This window comes from Suricata suricatta, chromosome 10 (assembly GCF_006229205.1).
Source record: "Suricata suricatta isolate VVHF042 chromosome 10, meerkat_22Aug2017_6uvM2_HiC, whole genome shotgun sequence".
Classification (NCBI taxonomy): domain Eukaryota; kingdom Metazoa; phylum Chordata; class Mammalia; order Carnivora; family Herpestidae; genus Suricata; species Suricata suricatta.
Window position 1 is genome coordinate 6594390 of NC_043709.1, and position 14506 is coordinate 6608895.

Here is a 14506-nt window from a genome sequence, read left to right on the forward strand (position 1 = left end):
CCAATGCAGGGCTCGAACCCATGATCTGTGAGATCATGACCTGAGCTGAAGTCGGACACTCAACCGACTGAGCCACCCAGGCGCCCCAGAAAAATGATATTTAGGGGCACCTGGGTAGCTCAATTGGTTGGGCATCCGACTTCGGCTCAGGTCATGATCTCACAGACTGTGAGTTTAAGCCCCACATCAGGCTCTGTGCTGACAGCTCAGAGCTTAAAGTGCATGTTCCTTATTGTGTTGAGAAAGAAAACACTTAAACCTATTTTTCCATCATAAACAAAATTAATTATGAAAATCTATGTTAAAAATATCCTAATTAGGGGCACCTGGGTGGCTCAGTCAGTTAAGCGTCCGACTTAGGCTCAGGTCACGATCTCACAGTTTGTGGGTTCAAGCCCCGCATCGGGCTCTGTGCTGACAGCTCAGAGCCTGGAGCCTGCTTCAGAGTTTGTGTCTCCCTCTCTCTCTGCTCTTTCCCCACTCATGCTCTGTTTCTGTCTCAATAATAAATAAAACATCAAAAAAAAAAGTTTGTAATATCCTGATTATTTCCCATGACCTATCAGGACTAGCATGATTTTTCCTGCTTAATCTCTAGACTCATCTTAGGCTATCACTTCTTGGCCTTTTTGCTAAAGTCAAGTGTAGACTCATCTGGGGCCACATCACATTCCACCCACCATCCCATTGGCCTCCATCTGCTCCTAGAACACATCAAGTATCCCTCTTCCTCTGGTCTTTATTTGCTGTTCCCTCTGCCTGAAATACTCTCTGCCTACTCTTTATATCACTAGCTTGCTTGCTTACTTACTTAGTTATTTTCAGTCTCATTGGGGTATAATTGGTCACTGGCTGACATTAATTCTTCAAGTGTCAGCTCATGTATCAACCCTTCAGAGAGGCCCTGCCTGACCACTCAACCTGTAGCTGGCTTTCCTCGCTACTATCTCATCTCCTCTTTGTTTCCTCTATAGCAAAACAAGAACTACATTGCTTCTTCATTTGCTTGTTTATTGCAAAGGCAAGGAACCTGTCTGTTTACATGCCATGATATTCACAGTGCCTAACACAGTAACTAACACATCCAATAGTGCTCAGGATATATTTGACTAAATGAATGAGTCAACATTGCAACAACAGAGACACAAACATTGACAATATATTCCCAGGGACCTGAATTATGGGAGAATAAGTTGATTACCACCCAAAAGCAGGAAGGAATAGCATTAGAGTCTGACAGAAATACCAGAACAGGGATAAAAGGATATATGTTGATCTGATCTTTACTTAAAATTTTCGTATTCTGTTCATTATGAATTTTTTGCATTAACTTTTATTTATTTATTTTTTTAATATCGCAGGGGTGCCTGGGAGGCTCAGTCAGTTGAGTATCTGACTTCAGTTCAGGTCAGGATCTCACAGTTTGTGAGTTTGAACCCCGTATCAGGCTCACTGTTCTCAGCACAGAGCCCACTTCAGATCTTCTCTCTCCCTCTCTCTCTGCCCTTCCTCTGCTCATGCTTTCTCTCTCAAAAATATAAACATAAAATACACGTGTGTGTGCGTGCACATGCGCGCGTGCGTACACACACACACACACACACACACACAAATAGGAGCCTGGGTGGCTCCACTGGTTAAGCGTCCAACTTTGGTTTAGGTCATGATCTCACCATTTGTACAGCTCAGAGCCAGGAGCCTGCTTCAGATTCTGTGTCTCCCTCTTGTCTGCCCCTCCCCTACTCATGCTGTCTCACTCTCTCTCAAAAATGAATAAACATTTAAAAATTGTTAAATATTACATATATTTTTTAATATATAAACATATAAAACTGAGCTTGGGTGGCTCAGTTGGTTGAACGTCCAACTCTTGATTTCGCTCAGGTTGTTATCCCAGGGTCGTGGGATTAAGCCCCACAACAGGCTCTGCTCTGAGCACAGAGCCTGCTTAAGATTCTCTCTCTCTCTTTTTCTGCCCCTCTCCCCTGCTCACATGCTCATCCTCTCTCAAATTAAAAAAAAAAATATATATATATATATATATATATATATATATCACGTTAAAATACTATCTTGATTGCTGAGTTTTTTAGCACCCCCTTAAATTTTACACCTAAGGTAGTACCTCACTCATCTCACCCAAGCCCCAACCTTGCTGGTTGCTGTAGTAAAAATAACACACTGGTAACTCAAAGTTGCCAAGAGAAGAACAGTCTCCATATAAGAATGGAGGCCAGGGCCCCCAAGCCAAGATTCCTATCTCTCCCCCTAGGGAAGTGCTGTGTAATCTCTGTCCCTGGCACCATTACGCTGCCTTGGTCTGCTGTGAGGACACAGACCTTGTGCCCTGCTGAGTCTGGGATCAAACCTTTTAACCAGATGTTACCATGGACTTCAGGATGGCAGCAACAAAATGAACACAGAAAAGAACGAAATCTGAGAGTTTCTGATTCAGAGACACAGGACTTGCTCTTCAGAGTTCACAGGCCCTGCATGGACCTTTCTAGAGGCATCCTAGGGAATCAAGGAGGAGCAGTTTACCCTGGCTTTTTAATGCCTGCCTTTTCTAGTCCCAACTGTCCATTTTGCACTTCTGATCAGGGCTCCTCCTCCTTCCTGTGGAAGGAGTCCCACAGTCTGGTCAGTCAATGATATCTCCACTATCAGATGAGGGTTAAGTAGCTCTGCCAGGCACTGAGCACTGAGCACTGCAGAGATACAGCCAGACTCAGGTCCTGCCCTAAAGAAGCTCCCAGTAGATGAACCACAATATAGTGAAGCCATGATACAGGACACATTCTGCCTAAAGGAGTCAAGAAGACAAAGGAACCCTATTGGCCTTGAAGGATCAACAGACAAAGAAGAGAGGAAAGGCTTTAAAGCCAAAGGGGAAGAGCATCTGCACAGGCACAAAGACAGAATGTCCTAGAATATGCAGGGCCAGGGAGAAATTACATATGGCTGGAGCACTGGGTGTGGGGTGGAAGAGACAGGATAATAAGGCTAAAGGGATAAGGAGGATCCAGGGAAAGAGGGCTCTAGTTGCCAAGCTAAGAAGCTTGAGTTTTATCACTAAAACAACTGAGATAGTTTAGTTTCTGTTGCTGCATATATTCTCCATTATTGGCCAGCCTAGATGTTAAGGGGAAGATGTGTATAAAAGGATTCACAACTGAAATAAAACTTACAGTTGACTCTTGAACAACGTGGATTTGAACTGCACAGGTCCACTTACACACAGATTTTTTTTTTTTGATAAATACAGTATAGTACTGCAAATATTTTCTCCTCCTTAGGAATTTTTTTTTCCAAAGGAGATAGAAGTTTACTGAATATACCACAAGGGAGAGCAAAGGAGAGGCTGTCTGCCACCTTATGAATTTTTAAGTATTTATTTATTACTGAGACAGAGAAACAGAGCATGAGAGGGGGAGGGGCAGAGAGAGAGGGAGACACAGAATCCGAAGCAGGCTCCAGGCTCCGAGCTGTCAGCACAGAGCCTGATGCGGGGCTTGAGTCCACAAACCGTGAGATCGTGACCTGAGCCGAAGCTGGATGCTCAACCGACTGAGCCACCCAGGCGCCCCTCCTTATGAATTTCTTAATAAAATTTTCCTTTCTCCAGCTTACTTTATTGTAAGAATACAAAATATCATACATATAACATACACCATACATGTTAATTGACTGGTTATGTTATTGGTAAGGGTTCTGGTCAACAGTAGACTATTAATGGTGAAATTTGGAGAGGAGTCAAAAGTTGTATGTGGATTTTCAACTGCAGAGAGTCAGGACCCCTAGCACCCATGTTGTTCCAGGGTCAAATGGACATTGAGTACCCTAACAGCATATCGTTTGGGCCAGTAAGAAAACACCTTGGAAATCTTAGATGGGAGGGATACAAGGGCCAGGAGCCATTGTGGTTCCCTTGTTATTGAACCATGAAAACAGGAATCACATGACAAGCACCTTTTTGAGCACCAAAGGCAGTGAGGTCTTTCCTGGTGGCACCTCAACACCCTCAGTACCTTCCACCAACGAAGACTCGTTCATGATCACAGACACAAAGAGATCGTACCTCAGCAGCTGCCTCAGCAAACCTAGAAAACAGAAGGGTTGGGAGGTGAGGCAAGAGTAGTACAGGCACCAGAGGACAACCCCTCAGACATCCTCTAGAAATTTCTTCACACCACCACAGACATTCATAAGCATTTTCTTATTTTTAATGCTATTATAAATGGGATCGTTTTATTTTTCAGATAATTCATTGTTGGTGTACAGAAAAACAACTGATTTTATAGCCTGCAGCTTTACTAAATTTGTTAGTTTTAACAGTTTTTTAGTTTTTTCTATATATAAGATGACCGCATTTGCAGAGACCATTTTACTTCTTCCTTCCTAATTTTAATGCCTTCTATTTCTTTTTCTTGCCTCATTGTTCTGGTGAGGACCTCTAACACTATATTAAACAGAATCCCATGCTCTTGTATGTAACTTCTGTGACAACACTTACCACACTAGACTTTAATTGCCCACATCTTTCTTCCACACTAGACTATGAGCTCTCCCAGAACAGAGCTTGGGTTTGGTCATCTTTATGACCCCAGAGCCTAGCACAGGGCCTGGACCAAGATGTACACTCACTACGTATGGCCAGACTGTTCATAACAGAGCTCTTGGCCCAAACTATGAAAAGAAACTGTTGTCACCCACAGACAATGCTTTTCCCTGTAGCTCCTGCTTTGAAACAGGCCCTCACCCAGTCACCAATCATAGAGCCTCTGTTCAAAATGTGAAAGCTCCTGGGGCACCTGGATGGTTCAGTCAGTTAGGCATCTAACTCTTAATCTCAGCTCAGGTCTTGATCTTAGGTCATGAGTTCAAGCCCCACATTGGGCTCCATGCTGGGTAAGGAGCCTACTTTTAAAAAATGTGAGGGGCACCTGGGTAGCTCGGTTAAGCATCTGACTCTTGATTTCGGCTCAAGTCATGATGTCACAGTTTGTGGGTTCAAGCCCCACATCAGCCTCTCTGCTGACAGAGATCCCCTACTTGGGATTCTCTCACTCCCTCTCTCTCTACACCTCCCCTGACTGTTCTTTCACTCTCTCACTCTTTCTCAAAATAAATAAAATAAACTTTTTAAAAAATGTGAAAGCTCTCTACTCAGAAGCATTTCAAGGGTCCTATGTACCTAAATAAGGAAGCAGCAGGAGAAGAGGTTGAAAGGGTACACAGGGGATCCTAAGGGGCCTCAAATAACAAGTAGAAAAGCCTGCATATCACCTGGAGGCCAGAGGGAGCCATATACGATTTTTCAAACAGGAAACAGAGAATGCAAGCTATGCAGTGTGAAGATTAACTTGGCAGCAGAAACAGAATACACCAGGGCAGGCAGTAAAAACCAGAGGCAGAAAAATTGTTGTCCCACTTTCTCTCTTCTTCTCCTTGCAAAGGCAAGGTTCTTCTTTTATTTTTTAAAAGAGAGAGTGCACACAAGCAGGGGAGAGGCAGAGAAAGAGAATCTCAAGCAGGCTCCATGCTGTCAGTGAAGAGCCTGACACAGGGCTCGAACCCATGAACCATGAGATCATGACCTTAACCAAAATCAAGAGTCAAATGCTTAACCTGCTGAGTCACCCAGGTGTCTCCAAAGGCAAGGTCACACCACCAACTCTAGGCATCTATCATAGCCTGTGCATCTCTTCTAAGATTTTTTTTTTTGAGAGAAAGAGAGAGAATGTGTGCATGCACAAAAGCATGGGGAGAGAGGCAGAGAGAGACAGAAAATCTTGAGTAGTCTCCACACTCAGCACGGAACCCAAAACAGGGCTCAATCCCATGACCCTGAGATTATGACCTGAGCCAAAATCAAGAGTCAAACCCTCAACTGACTGAGCCACCTAGGCGCCGCCCCCCCAGCCTGTCCCTCTTATCTCCCATACCTGGGGCTTCAATCCTTTGCAAAGCGGCAAACTTCCCCACCACTAGAGAGCCAACATCTCAAGCAAAACATCGAAAGCATTCTTTTTCTCTCCAGTCCTACATCTTACCCAAACAGTTGATCTGTAGCTCCTTTGTCTGGGCACCATCCAGGGTGGAAAGGAAGAGAGGACACAGCTTCTCCCGGAAATGGCCCGAAAGCATCTCAGCAGCCGCAGGTGAGGAGTACAGCTTCCCATAGAGGTAACAGACAGAAGCCCGCACCCCCTCACTGGGGTATACTAAGCCTCTCAGCAGATGTTCCAGCAGGCCACCTGTCCAGAAAACAACCAAGGGGCCAGGGAAACCTCACAATGTCAACTGCTATATGAAACTCCAACCTTATTGTGCCCCATGGGGTAGCAGTGGTAATCCCTCACAATCTCCTGTAATAAACCATTTCTAGACCCTTAATCAAAAGAAGAAACCAAGGCTTAGAGAAGTGATTTACCCTGGTGTAAATCCTCTATGAGATATTTATTTGCATTTAACTGATAGAATACAAGTACTCTGCATTCCAGAATTAATTCCTCCTCCCAGCCAAAGGAAGGTCCATAAGTAGATACTTAATTAATTTGTGTTAACATAATGAATAGAAATAACTCAAGACAAGAGTCAACAAATATTTTTTTCAATTTGACCAACATAGAGTACGTTTTGCAGATGGGAAAACAAAAGCCTAGAAAAGTAATGACTTCCCAGGTGTGTACAGTGAATGGACCACCCAGATGGTGATATAAAGTGTGATCAAAGCTGGTAAAAGGGTAGTGGCAGCTCTTCCTCAAAGGTCACTCACTGTGTTCCATTACAAGCTTGTCTGCCAAGGGAGGGACGGCATCCACCAACTTGCCGAGAAGGGTCAGGGTCGCCAGGCTGCCTCGCATGGAGGGCATGTTACACAGCTACAGAAAGTGAACACGCTCCGCTCTGTGAATCAGGATCAGGACAGACCTCCCCCCAAAATCTATCTTGTCCTATTTACACAAAGCCTGTACTGCATATGTCTCCCACCACAACCAGTAATCAACTTCTTTAAGTATCTATCTTCCCTACTGGACTGGGAAGCCTCTGAGGAAAGGGACTGAGTCAGATTCTTCCCAGAGTATTCAGTACCTAGCTCAGTACATGACTGTTAAACTGAATTAACATTAGCATATTTTTGGGGCGCCTGAGTGGCTCAGTCGGTTGAGCGGCCGGCTTCGGCTCAGGTCAGATCTCAAGTTTGTGGGTTCGAGCCCCGCGTCAGGCTCTGTGCAGACAGCTAGCTCAGAGCCTGGAGTCTGCTTCAGATTCTGTGTCTCCCTCTCTCTCTGCCCCTCCCCCTCTCATGCTCTGTCTCTCTCTGTATCAAAAATAAATAAAACATTTAAAAAAAATTTTTTTTAAATTAGCATATTTTGTCTTCTATAGAGCCAGAAACTGGGAGAGTGAAAGTAGAGAACATCATAAAGAGAGAATTCTGGCTTAATGCAAAAAAAAAAAAAAAAAAAAAAAAAAATTATCATCATGGCCATTACTGAACCCTCTATTTGCCAGGCCCTTTGCTTGATGGCTTACAAGAAGAGTCAATAGTATATATTTTACCATTTCTGCTGATGCTATAGCACTTTAAGTGAGACTCTTAATTCCTCTGGTGGGAAATAATAATAGTATCAATTTCATAGGGTTGTGAGGAGGACTCAATGAGATACTGCACATAAACCACCTAACAGAGTGCCCAGCATACAGAAAGTACTCAAAAGGGTTAAGTGGCATCATCTTAATAAGTATTGACACATATGATTATAAATTCAATCTGATATAGCAATCATATGCAGAGTAATTATAATGGTATGACAATTTAGTATAATTCATAATTAAATGCTTCTCTTGGTGTTAAGATGAACATTTGTCCTCCTTTTTTTTTTTTAATGTTTACTTATTTATCTAGAGAGAGACAGAGACAGAGAGCACTAGCAGGGGAGGGGCAGAGAGAGAGGGAGACAGATTCCCAAGCAGGCTCCACACTGTCAGCACAGAGCCTGATGTGAGGCTCAACCTGAGATCATGACCTGAGCTGAAATCAAGAGTCATTTGATTAAGTTAATCAAGAGTAACTTGACTGAGCCACCCAGGTGCCCCTAGTTGTCTTCCTTTTGCAAAAAAAATAAAAAATAAAAAGTGATTCTGGTATTATCCTGAATCTTAAGCACAATGCAAAAGCTTCTTGTTGAATTGGTATCTGAGACTACCTTGAAGTTAAATATACCTGCTCAGTGTTTGCCCTAGAGGCTGATAAAAACAAATGACTTCAGTATAAAATATTGTATACAATTCAAACCAAATAAAAATACTAAGCCAAGACATGGTAAACATATTTCCTTGATGAGTTAGTCAAGGAAATCTGTATTATACTTAGGGGGAATATAGAGATGGGATGATTATGGCAGAAAGAGGAGAACTTCACCATACAGAGGGAGGGGAAAGGGGAAGGAGGGAAGCTACAAACAGTGCTGAGCTAGGATCAGAAGACCCAGGCAGGTCCTAGCTCTGACTCTACCACTGACTCAGTGACCTCAGGCAGGTCTCTTTCCTTCTCTGTATTTCAATCACCCCATCTATCCAAAGAGGGGGGCCCAGCTCTGATATCTGAGGATTCTGAGAGGTACTCAAGAACCCACAGCTATTTACTGACCTCTTTGTGGCACTCATCCAGCAGGCAATGAACGATCTGCTCTAACTTCAGCTGAGTTGTAAGCTGGATCAGGACTGAGCAGACACAGCAGTGTTACTAACCACTCAAGACAACCCCCGGTCCATGTTTCACTTTTCATAGCTCTTCTACTCAAAGTCATTTGCTTGCATTACCAGTATAGTCTTTTCTACCTCCCCAATTAAACTACGTGTACATATCCAAATCAGAGGATTTCTGGCTTCTTCGTTGTTTTATATCAGTGGTTCACAGTTAGACTGCACATAGAATCACCTAGGAAGTTTTTTTAAAAAATACAAATGCCTAACTCCCATTCTAGATCAATTAAATCATAATCTCTAGAGAGAGAGCCTAAGCATCTGGATATTTTTTTAAGTTACCCATGTAAGTCTACTGTGAAGCTAAGGTTGAAAACTATTATTTTATATTGTCTCCACTATTTTCCCTGCCTCACAATTTGCTCCTTCAAATACTAGAAAATAGAAATATGGGCGAGTTCCTGGGCCAATAATTTCCTTAACTGCCTATACTATCTCTCAACCCCAAGCCCACCCTGCTATACAACAATTTGCGATGCTTCTGCTGGTATGTTTGAGGAGCAGTGAAGAGGCTGGTTCTGCCAAGTCTGGGAAAAGCTACAGTCGACAAACTAGATCCAGCTGCTGCTGCTGCAGGAAGGCTCTGGCACTTCTAAGGTGAAGAAGCATTCTAGGACAACACTCACAGAAACAGGAAGAAGGCAGCCCACAAAGAGGAAATGGTGAGGAAGGAGCAAGTCCTTCTTCCCTCTCTGGCTTTGCAGTCTGTCTAGTGCCTACCACCTGAGTGAGTTCGTGGGGCCTGATGAAGGCTTGCAGTCTGTGCTGGCACCAACTAGCAGTGGATGGCTTTAGGATTATATCCCCACTCAAGAGGGGCCGAATGGTGAAGGGAAATCTCATTCCTGCCAGTGGTCAGGACTTCAAGTGGTACATCTGTTTTTCCACGTTATCTAGACTGAGAGATGGTCAGACGTATACGCAGACCCTATTAACTTAGGACCTGTTACAGCTGCTGAGTGTGTGGTTGGATGGTCGTGGCCCAGCAGCAGCCAAGCAGCATCCTCTTCTTAGAAGAAGCTTATGTTTTAATCATTCCAGCCTCATTTTTGTTTCCTCGGCTGTGAGGGTGGGAGCTGCTTTCTGAAATCGCTACCTCTGCGAAAACTTGGGTGTTTTCTTTTGCCTTCAGTTAACTAGTCAATAATTCTTCATATGAAAGGTTTTTCCCTGTTCAAATAACTTATGTGGTTTCTGTTTCCTGACTAGGCCTCATTGATACAATTCCTAATCTTTCATAAGAGTCCTCCTCTCCCAGTGCTCTTGTCTTCTTTCTCCTTGAGCCTTTTAAAGTTTGTTTATTTTAGTAATTTCTACACCCAACACAGGGCTCGAACTCACCACCTCCAAGATCAAGAGTCACATGCTCTTCTGAGCCAGCCAGGTGCCCACTCCTTCAGCCCTTTATAAGTAAACAGACACACTTCTACAGCCTTAGGCATCACCTGTGTGCAGACAACTTCCAACCACCAGCGTGAAAGTAACGAGAACAGAGTTTGCACTGCCTTTGTAACAGGACTCATCAGCTCTCGTTCTTTACCAGCCAATCCCTCCTCCATATTGGAAACTCTTAGAGAGCAGGAACCATGTCTCATCCATCTAGGTATCCCTAGTGTCTGATACAATACTTGGCACAGAGGAGGTGCCTGAGAAAGAAGCGCAGAATTAAGGATTGACAACTAATTGAGTTTTCTTGATCTGTCTCTAAAATGAAATATTTATTTCATCAAGGTCTCAAATAACCAGAGCTGCAATTCAGGCTAATATACCCAGCCTCAAATGGTAGGTACACATAGTTTCACCTTACCTTCAATACAGAGGTCTATTACATGCCCATCTTCCACATTGCGTAACAGCCCTTGAAGCAGAGGAAGAAGACAGGGGAATGGTGAGTAGTTAAAAGAGAAATCCACAAAGGCACATTGCAAATTCTAGACTAATAGTAGCTTTAAGCAATGTCCCAGATAAGTGTTATCCTCAACCCCAAGGGTGGCATGGCATAAAAACTGAGTGCTTTGGAGTCTGTAACAGACCTCGGGTAAAATTCCAGTTCTGCCAGTTGTTTGCTAGGACTTCCCTTAGCCTCGGGGATCATCCTCTCTCCCTTAAAGGACAGTCTTGGCAGTTAAAAGCCTGAAAAGCCACTAGCAGAGAAAAAGTAACCAATATGAGTTAGCTCCCCTCCTCCCTGAAAGGGCTCTTTCCAAAGGGCATCATAATTATATTAAAAGAGGGGACCTTTTAATTCATCTCAGGCACAGGAGAGGGAAAGTAAAGTATTTCAGTCAGGATCACACCCAGGGCAATAGACTCTTGTCTGGATCTGATGCTGTTCAAAGACTTGAGTGGCCTCTTGGAAAGATCACACGTTTCCCATCTTCACATTCACACTTTCACTAACCTCTTAGCTGTAGTGAAGCCAGTTACCATCCAATGAATCATGCATGTGTCTTAGAAAGGGGCCCATTTCTTCATCATTACAACAAAACAATTTGCTAATAAGTTAAACTGTTACATTGTAAGAAGTCTTAATGGTCTTTCCAAGCAAGACCATTTCTCCAAGACCCAAAAGCAAATATACATGCTATACATGCAAAATTCATACCAAATTTCCCTTTTAATCTCACCAAAAAGCATGCTTATGAAGTGCATACAGATTCTCTGATCCTGAGCCACCAGCTGCACGACCAGCGAGGCATGCCTCAAGAGGGCATCTCGGAAACAGGAGAGCACATGCTTCTTTCGTACCACCTTGGGGCAGAGGGAAACAATATTCAATAGCAACCAAGTCTCAGCCATGCTGAACCCAAACAATTATCATTTCTAAATATAATTACAAGATGATACTGGAGGGTTCATCTAAACTATGGTAAGGTCATAATCCCTGAAAGTAGTATCATTTACAGACAAGAATCTATGAGTCCATACAAAGGATTATACGTTAGCTAAGGTTTCTACTACCCTATATTTACAGAGCACTTTAGTGTTCTCAAATCACTCATTTGACTAACAAGTTAGTGAAGCAAGTAAAAATTATCGTCACCGTTTTACAGGGGAGACAATTGAGGCCCAAAGACATTCCCAAAGACTCAAATCTGTCTCCAAACAGGTCTTGTCTAAGGTCAGCGCTCTTTCTACTTCAACAGTCAGGAGAGTGATTCTGGAGACTCTTCATGAGCCTCAAAGAGGCTGGTAGAGAAATGCATCCTTCCATTCAACGTGGACATAAATATTCACATTCAATTCACCTCCCTGCACAGGGAACTGGGTAGTAGCTGTGCAAAGTGCTCAAGACAGTAGCAAAAGTTAGGTAAAAAAGGGGGAACATGCACCGAGGATAGGGCAGGAACTTGGGTACAACTGACTACATCACCCTTTCAATTGGTGAGAGAGGCTAAAAAATGTGCATTCAATAAAAAGCGAAGTTGCATCTCTTGTTGTCTCTAACCTGTGCTATTGCAAATCTCATGTTTTCCTTCACCAATTCCTCCTACATAATACATTAAGCTAGCAATCTAAATGAGTTACAAAAAAAAAAATCTCTTTGACTCCCTTTCACCTGTCAGATTAAGTCCACGCTTGTTAGCTTGGATTCAAACTCCTGGAACTTAACCTGGCTTTTCAATCTCACCTCCCTCAATTTCCTTTCAAATACTCTGATTACCTCCCCAAACTCATCTTTGCTAATACCTACCTCCTGGGATAAGCACCCCCCCCCAACTTTCTCCTCTGGTCCAAACTTCACCCATCTTCTCAAGCCTAATTCAAATGCATCCTCTTCTAAAAAACCTTTTCCCAAATTCCCTCCTTAACCCAACAGCACTTGACCACAAATATGTCTATCTACTAAATTCCCAGTAGTTTTTAACATTCTCATTTTCTCCTGTATGGTCTTATTTATCTCTGTATCTCTGGCTCACTGTCCAAGAATGGCAGCCTCAGAACTTCTGGCCTCAATGATAGCTCAAATGTTATCAGCTAGCCCAGAGGTTCTCAGACTGTAGCCTGGGAACCCCTGAGGGTGCCCAAAACCCTTTCAGAGAATCCAAAAGATCATTCTAATACTAAGATGCAATTTGTCTCTGTCACTCTCACTCTCTCAAAAGCGTACAGTGGAGTTTTTCAAAGATTACATGACAGGTAATATACAACAGATTAAATGCTGAAATATTTGAGAATCCAGCTGACTTCTATTAAGCTAGACATTAAAGAGACTTGCTTAAGAGGTATATATAAAAAATGTAAAACAAAGCTATTCATTATCTTTTTTCTTTTGGAAAAATCTCATCATTTTTATTCAAATTACTTATGCTACAGAACTGTATGCTTAAAATGGTAGGTTTTATGTCATGTATATTTTATAGCAATAAACAAATTATGCTAATATGTAATGATTTACTATTATTCTTAATTAATATTTTTAAAAAATTTTCCCCTAACACAGTAAATATCAGTGGATACGATCCACATAAAAGCTCTTTGGGTCCTCAACACTTTTGCAATATACAAAGGCATCCCGAGATTTAAAAATTTGAGAATCATTGATCTAGCCCCTCCTCCCAAGGCATGAATTCCCCTCCCATGAATTTGAGAGAAAAGTGATCTCCCAAACTTTTCCTGGATGGCTCCACGGACCAAAAAACTCACTACAACGGCGGGTAGGCATTGAGGGAGGGGCAGCCCATTTCTCAGCCGGCTCTGCTGTTAGGTCTCCCCACCACCCGACTCTGCCTGCCTGTAACTTCTTCCCGTCTCGCTGCCATCACAGAGACCTAGGCAGCTCCCCGCCCCCCCCCCACGGACACCCTGAAAAACCCGAAGGGAATGAGGGGCCCCTACTGCGGGTCTACGGGGCCGTGGGCGAAGCCAAGGCTAACGGGCAACAGGCGGCTGGGCAGCTTCAGAGAAGGCAAGGGGAGGTTGGGCCTGCATGCCAGGGAGTCCTAGGGGAAGGGCCCAGTCGAGGCACAAGGCCAGGCGCAGGGGCCTGTTTGGCAAAGGGATAGTCGGCTCGCCGGCGGGGTAAACTGAGGCTGAGGTAGTCTAGCAAGACGGCAGCTCCGGCCTGGTGAAGGAGCAGACCTGGTTTGGGGGTAGATTTAACGAAGCAGGCGGGCCTGGTTTAGTTTCAGGGAAGGTGCGTCGGGTTCAAGGGAACTGGTCTGGCGGGGGGCGGGCAGCTTGGGGAGGGACATGCCGGGGCCGCAGTTCGCACCGATACGCAGGGCTCCGACAGCAGCTCCAGCACGCACGCCAGACAGAGCCGCGGGGGCACGGGCAGCAGCCAGCGCGGGTCATGCCGGTAATGGGCCCTCGCGTAGGGCAGCGCCGGCTCCTGGTCTCTCCCGGGCCCCCGAGGGCCCGCCGCCGACTCCCTCACGGCCATCTCTCGGTTTCGCCTTCACCACAGCAGCAGCAGCAGCAGCAGCAGCAGCAGCGTTTCCCGCGCAGCTTGTGCGCAGGCGCATTTGAAAGACCCGCCCCCCCCTTCCCGCAACGCTGTGCGCGGCAGGGCGACGTGGGGGCTAACGCGGTTGCGCGAGCCCAGGGCGACGCAAAGGCGCCATGTCTCCGTCGAGGAACAGCCTCTGAGGGCGTGTGGGGGCACGAGGACCGGAGGGTATCCGACAAAGACCAAAAAGGCCTGCTCTCGAAGCCCGTCGGCATTCGTCTTGACCACACTGTAGATTGAAAAGCATTCATAAAGAAAATGCCATTAGCCTTGAGGAAGGAA

General features: G+C 44.4%; 1 protein-coding gene across 1 annotated transcript in view; it reads right to left on the minus strand.

Moving 5' to 3' along the window:
- MEI1 (meiotic double-stranded break formation protein 1) overlaps nt 1-14158 on the minus strand; it is a 75783-nt gene extending 61625 nt beyond the window's left edge. The window contains exons 1-7 of the mRNA XM_029954092.1: nt 13988-14158; nt 11400-11523; nt 10580-10630; nt 8657-8730; nt 6779-6884; nt 6054-6257; nt 3970-4100 (exon numbers count right to left, since the gene is read on the minus strand). Coding sequence (XP_029809952.1) covers nt 3970-4100; nt 6054-6257; nt 6779-6884; nt 8657-8730; nt 10580-10630; nt 11400-11523; nt 13988-14158 — 861 coding nt within the window. The remainder of the gene's footprint in view (nt 1-3969; nt 4101-6053; nt 6258-6778; nt 6885-8656; nt 8731-10579; nt 10631-11399; nt 11524-13987) is intronic.
- Between the last annotated feature and the right edge of the window lie 348 nt (nt 14159-14506).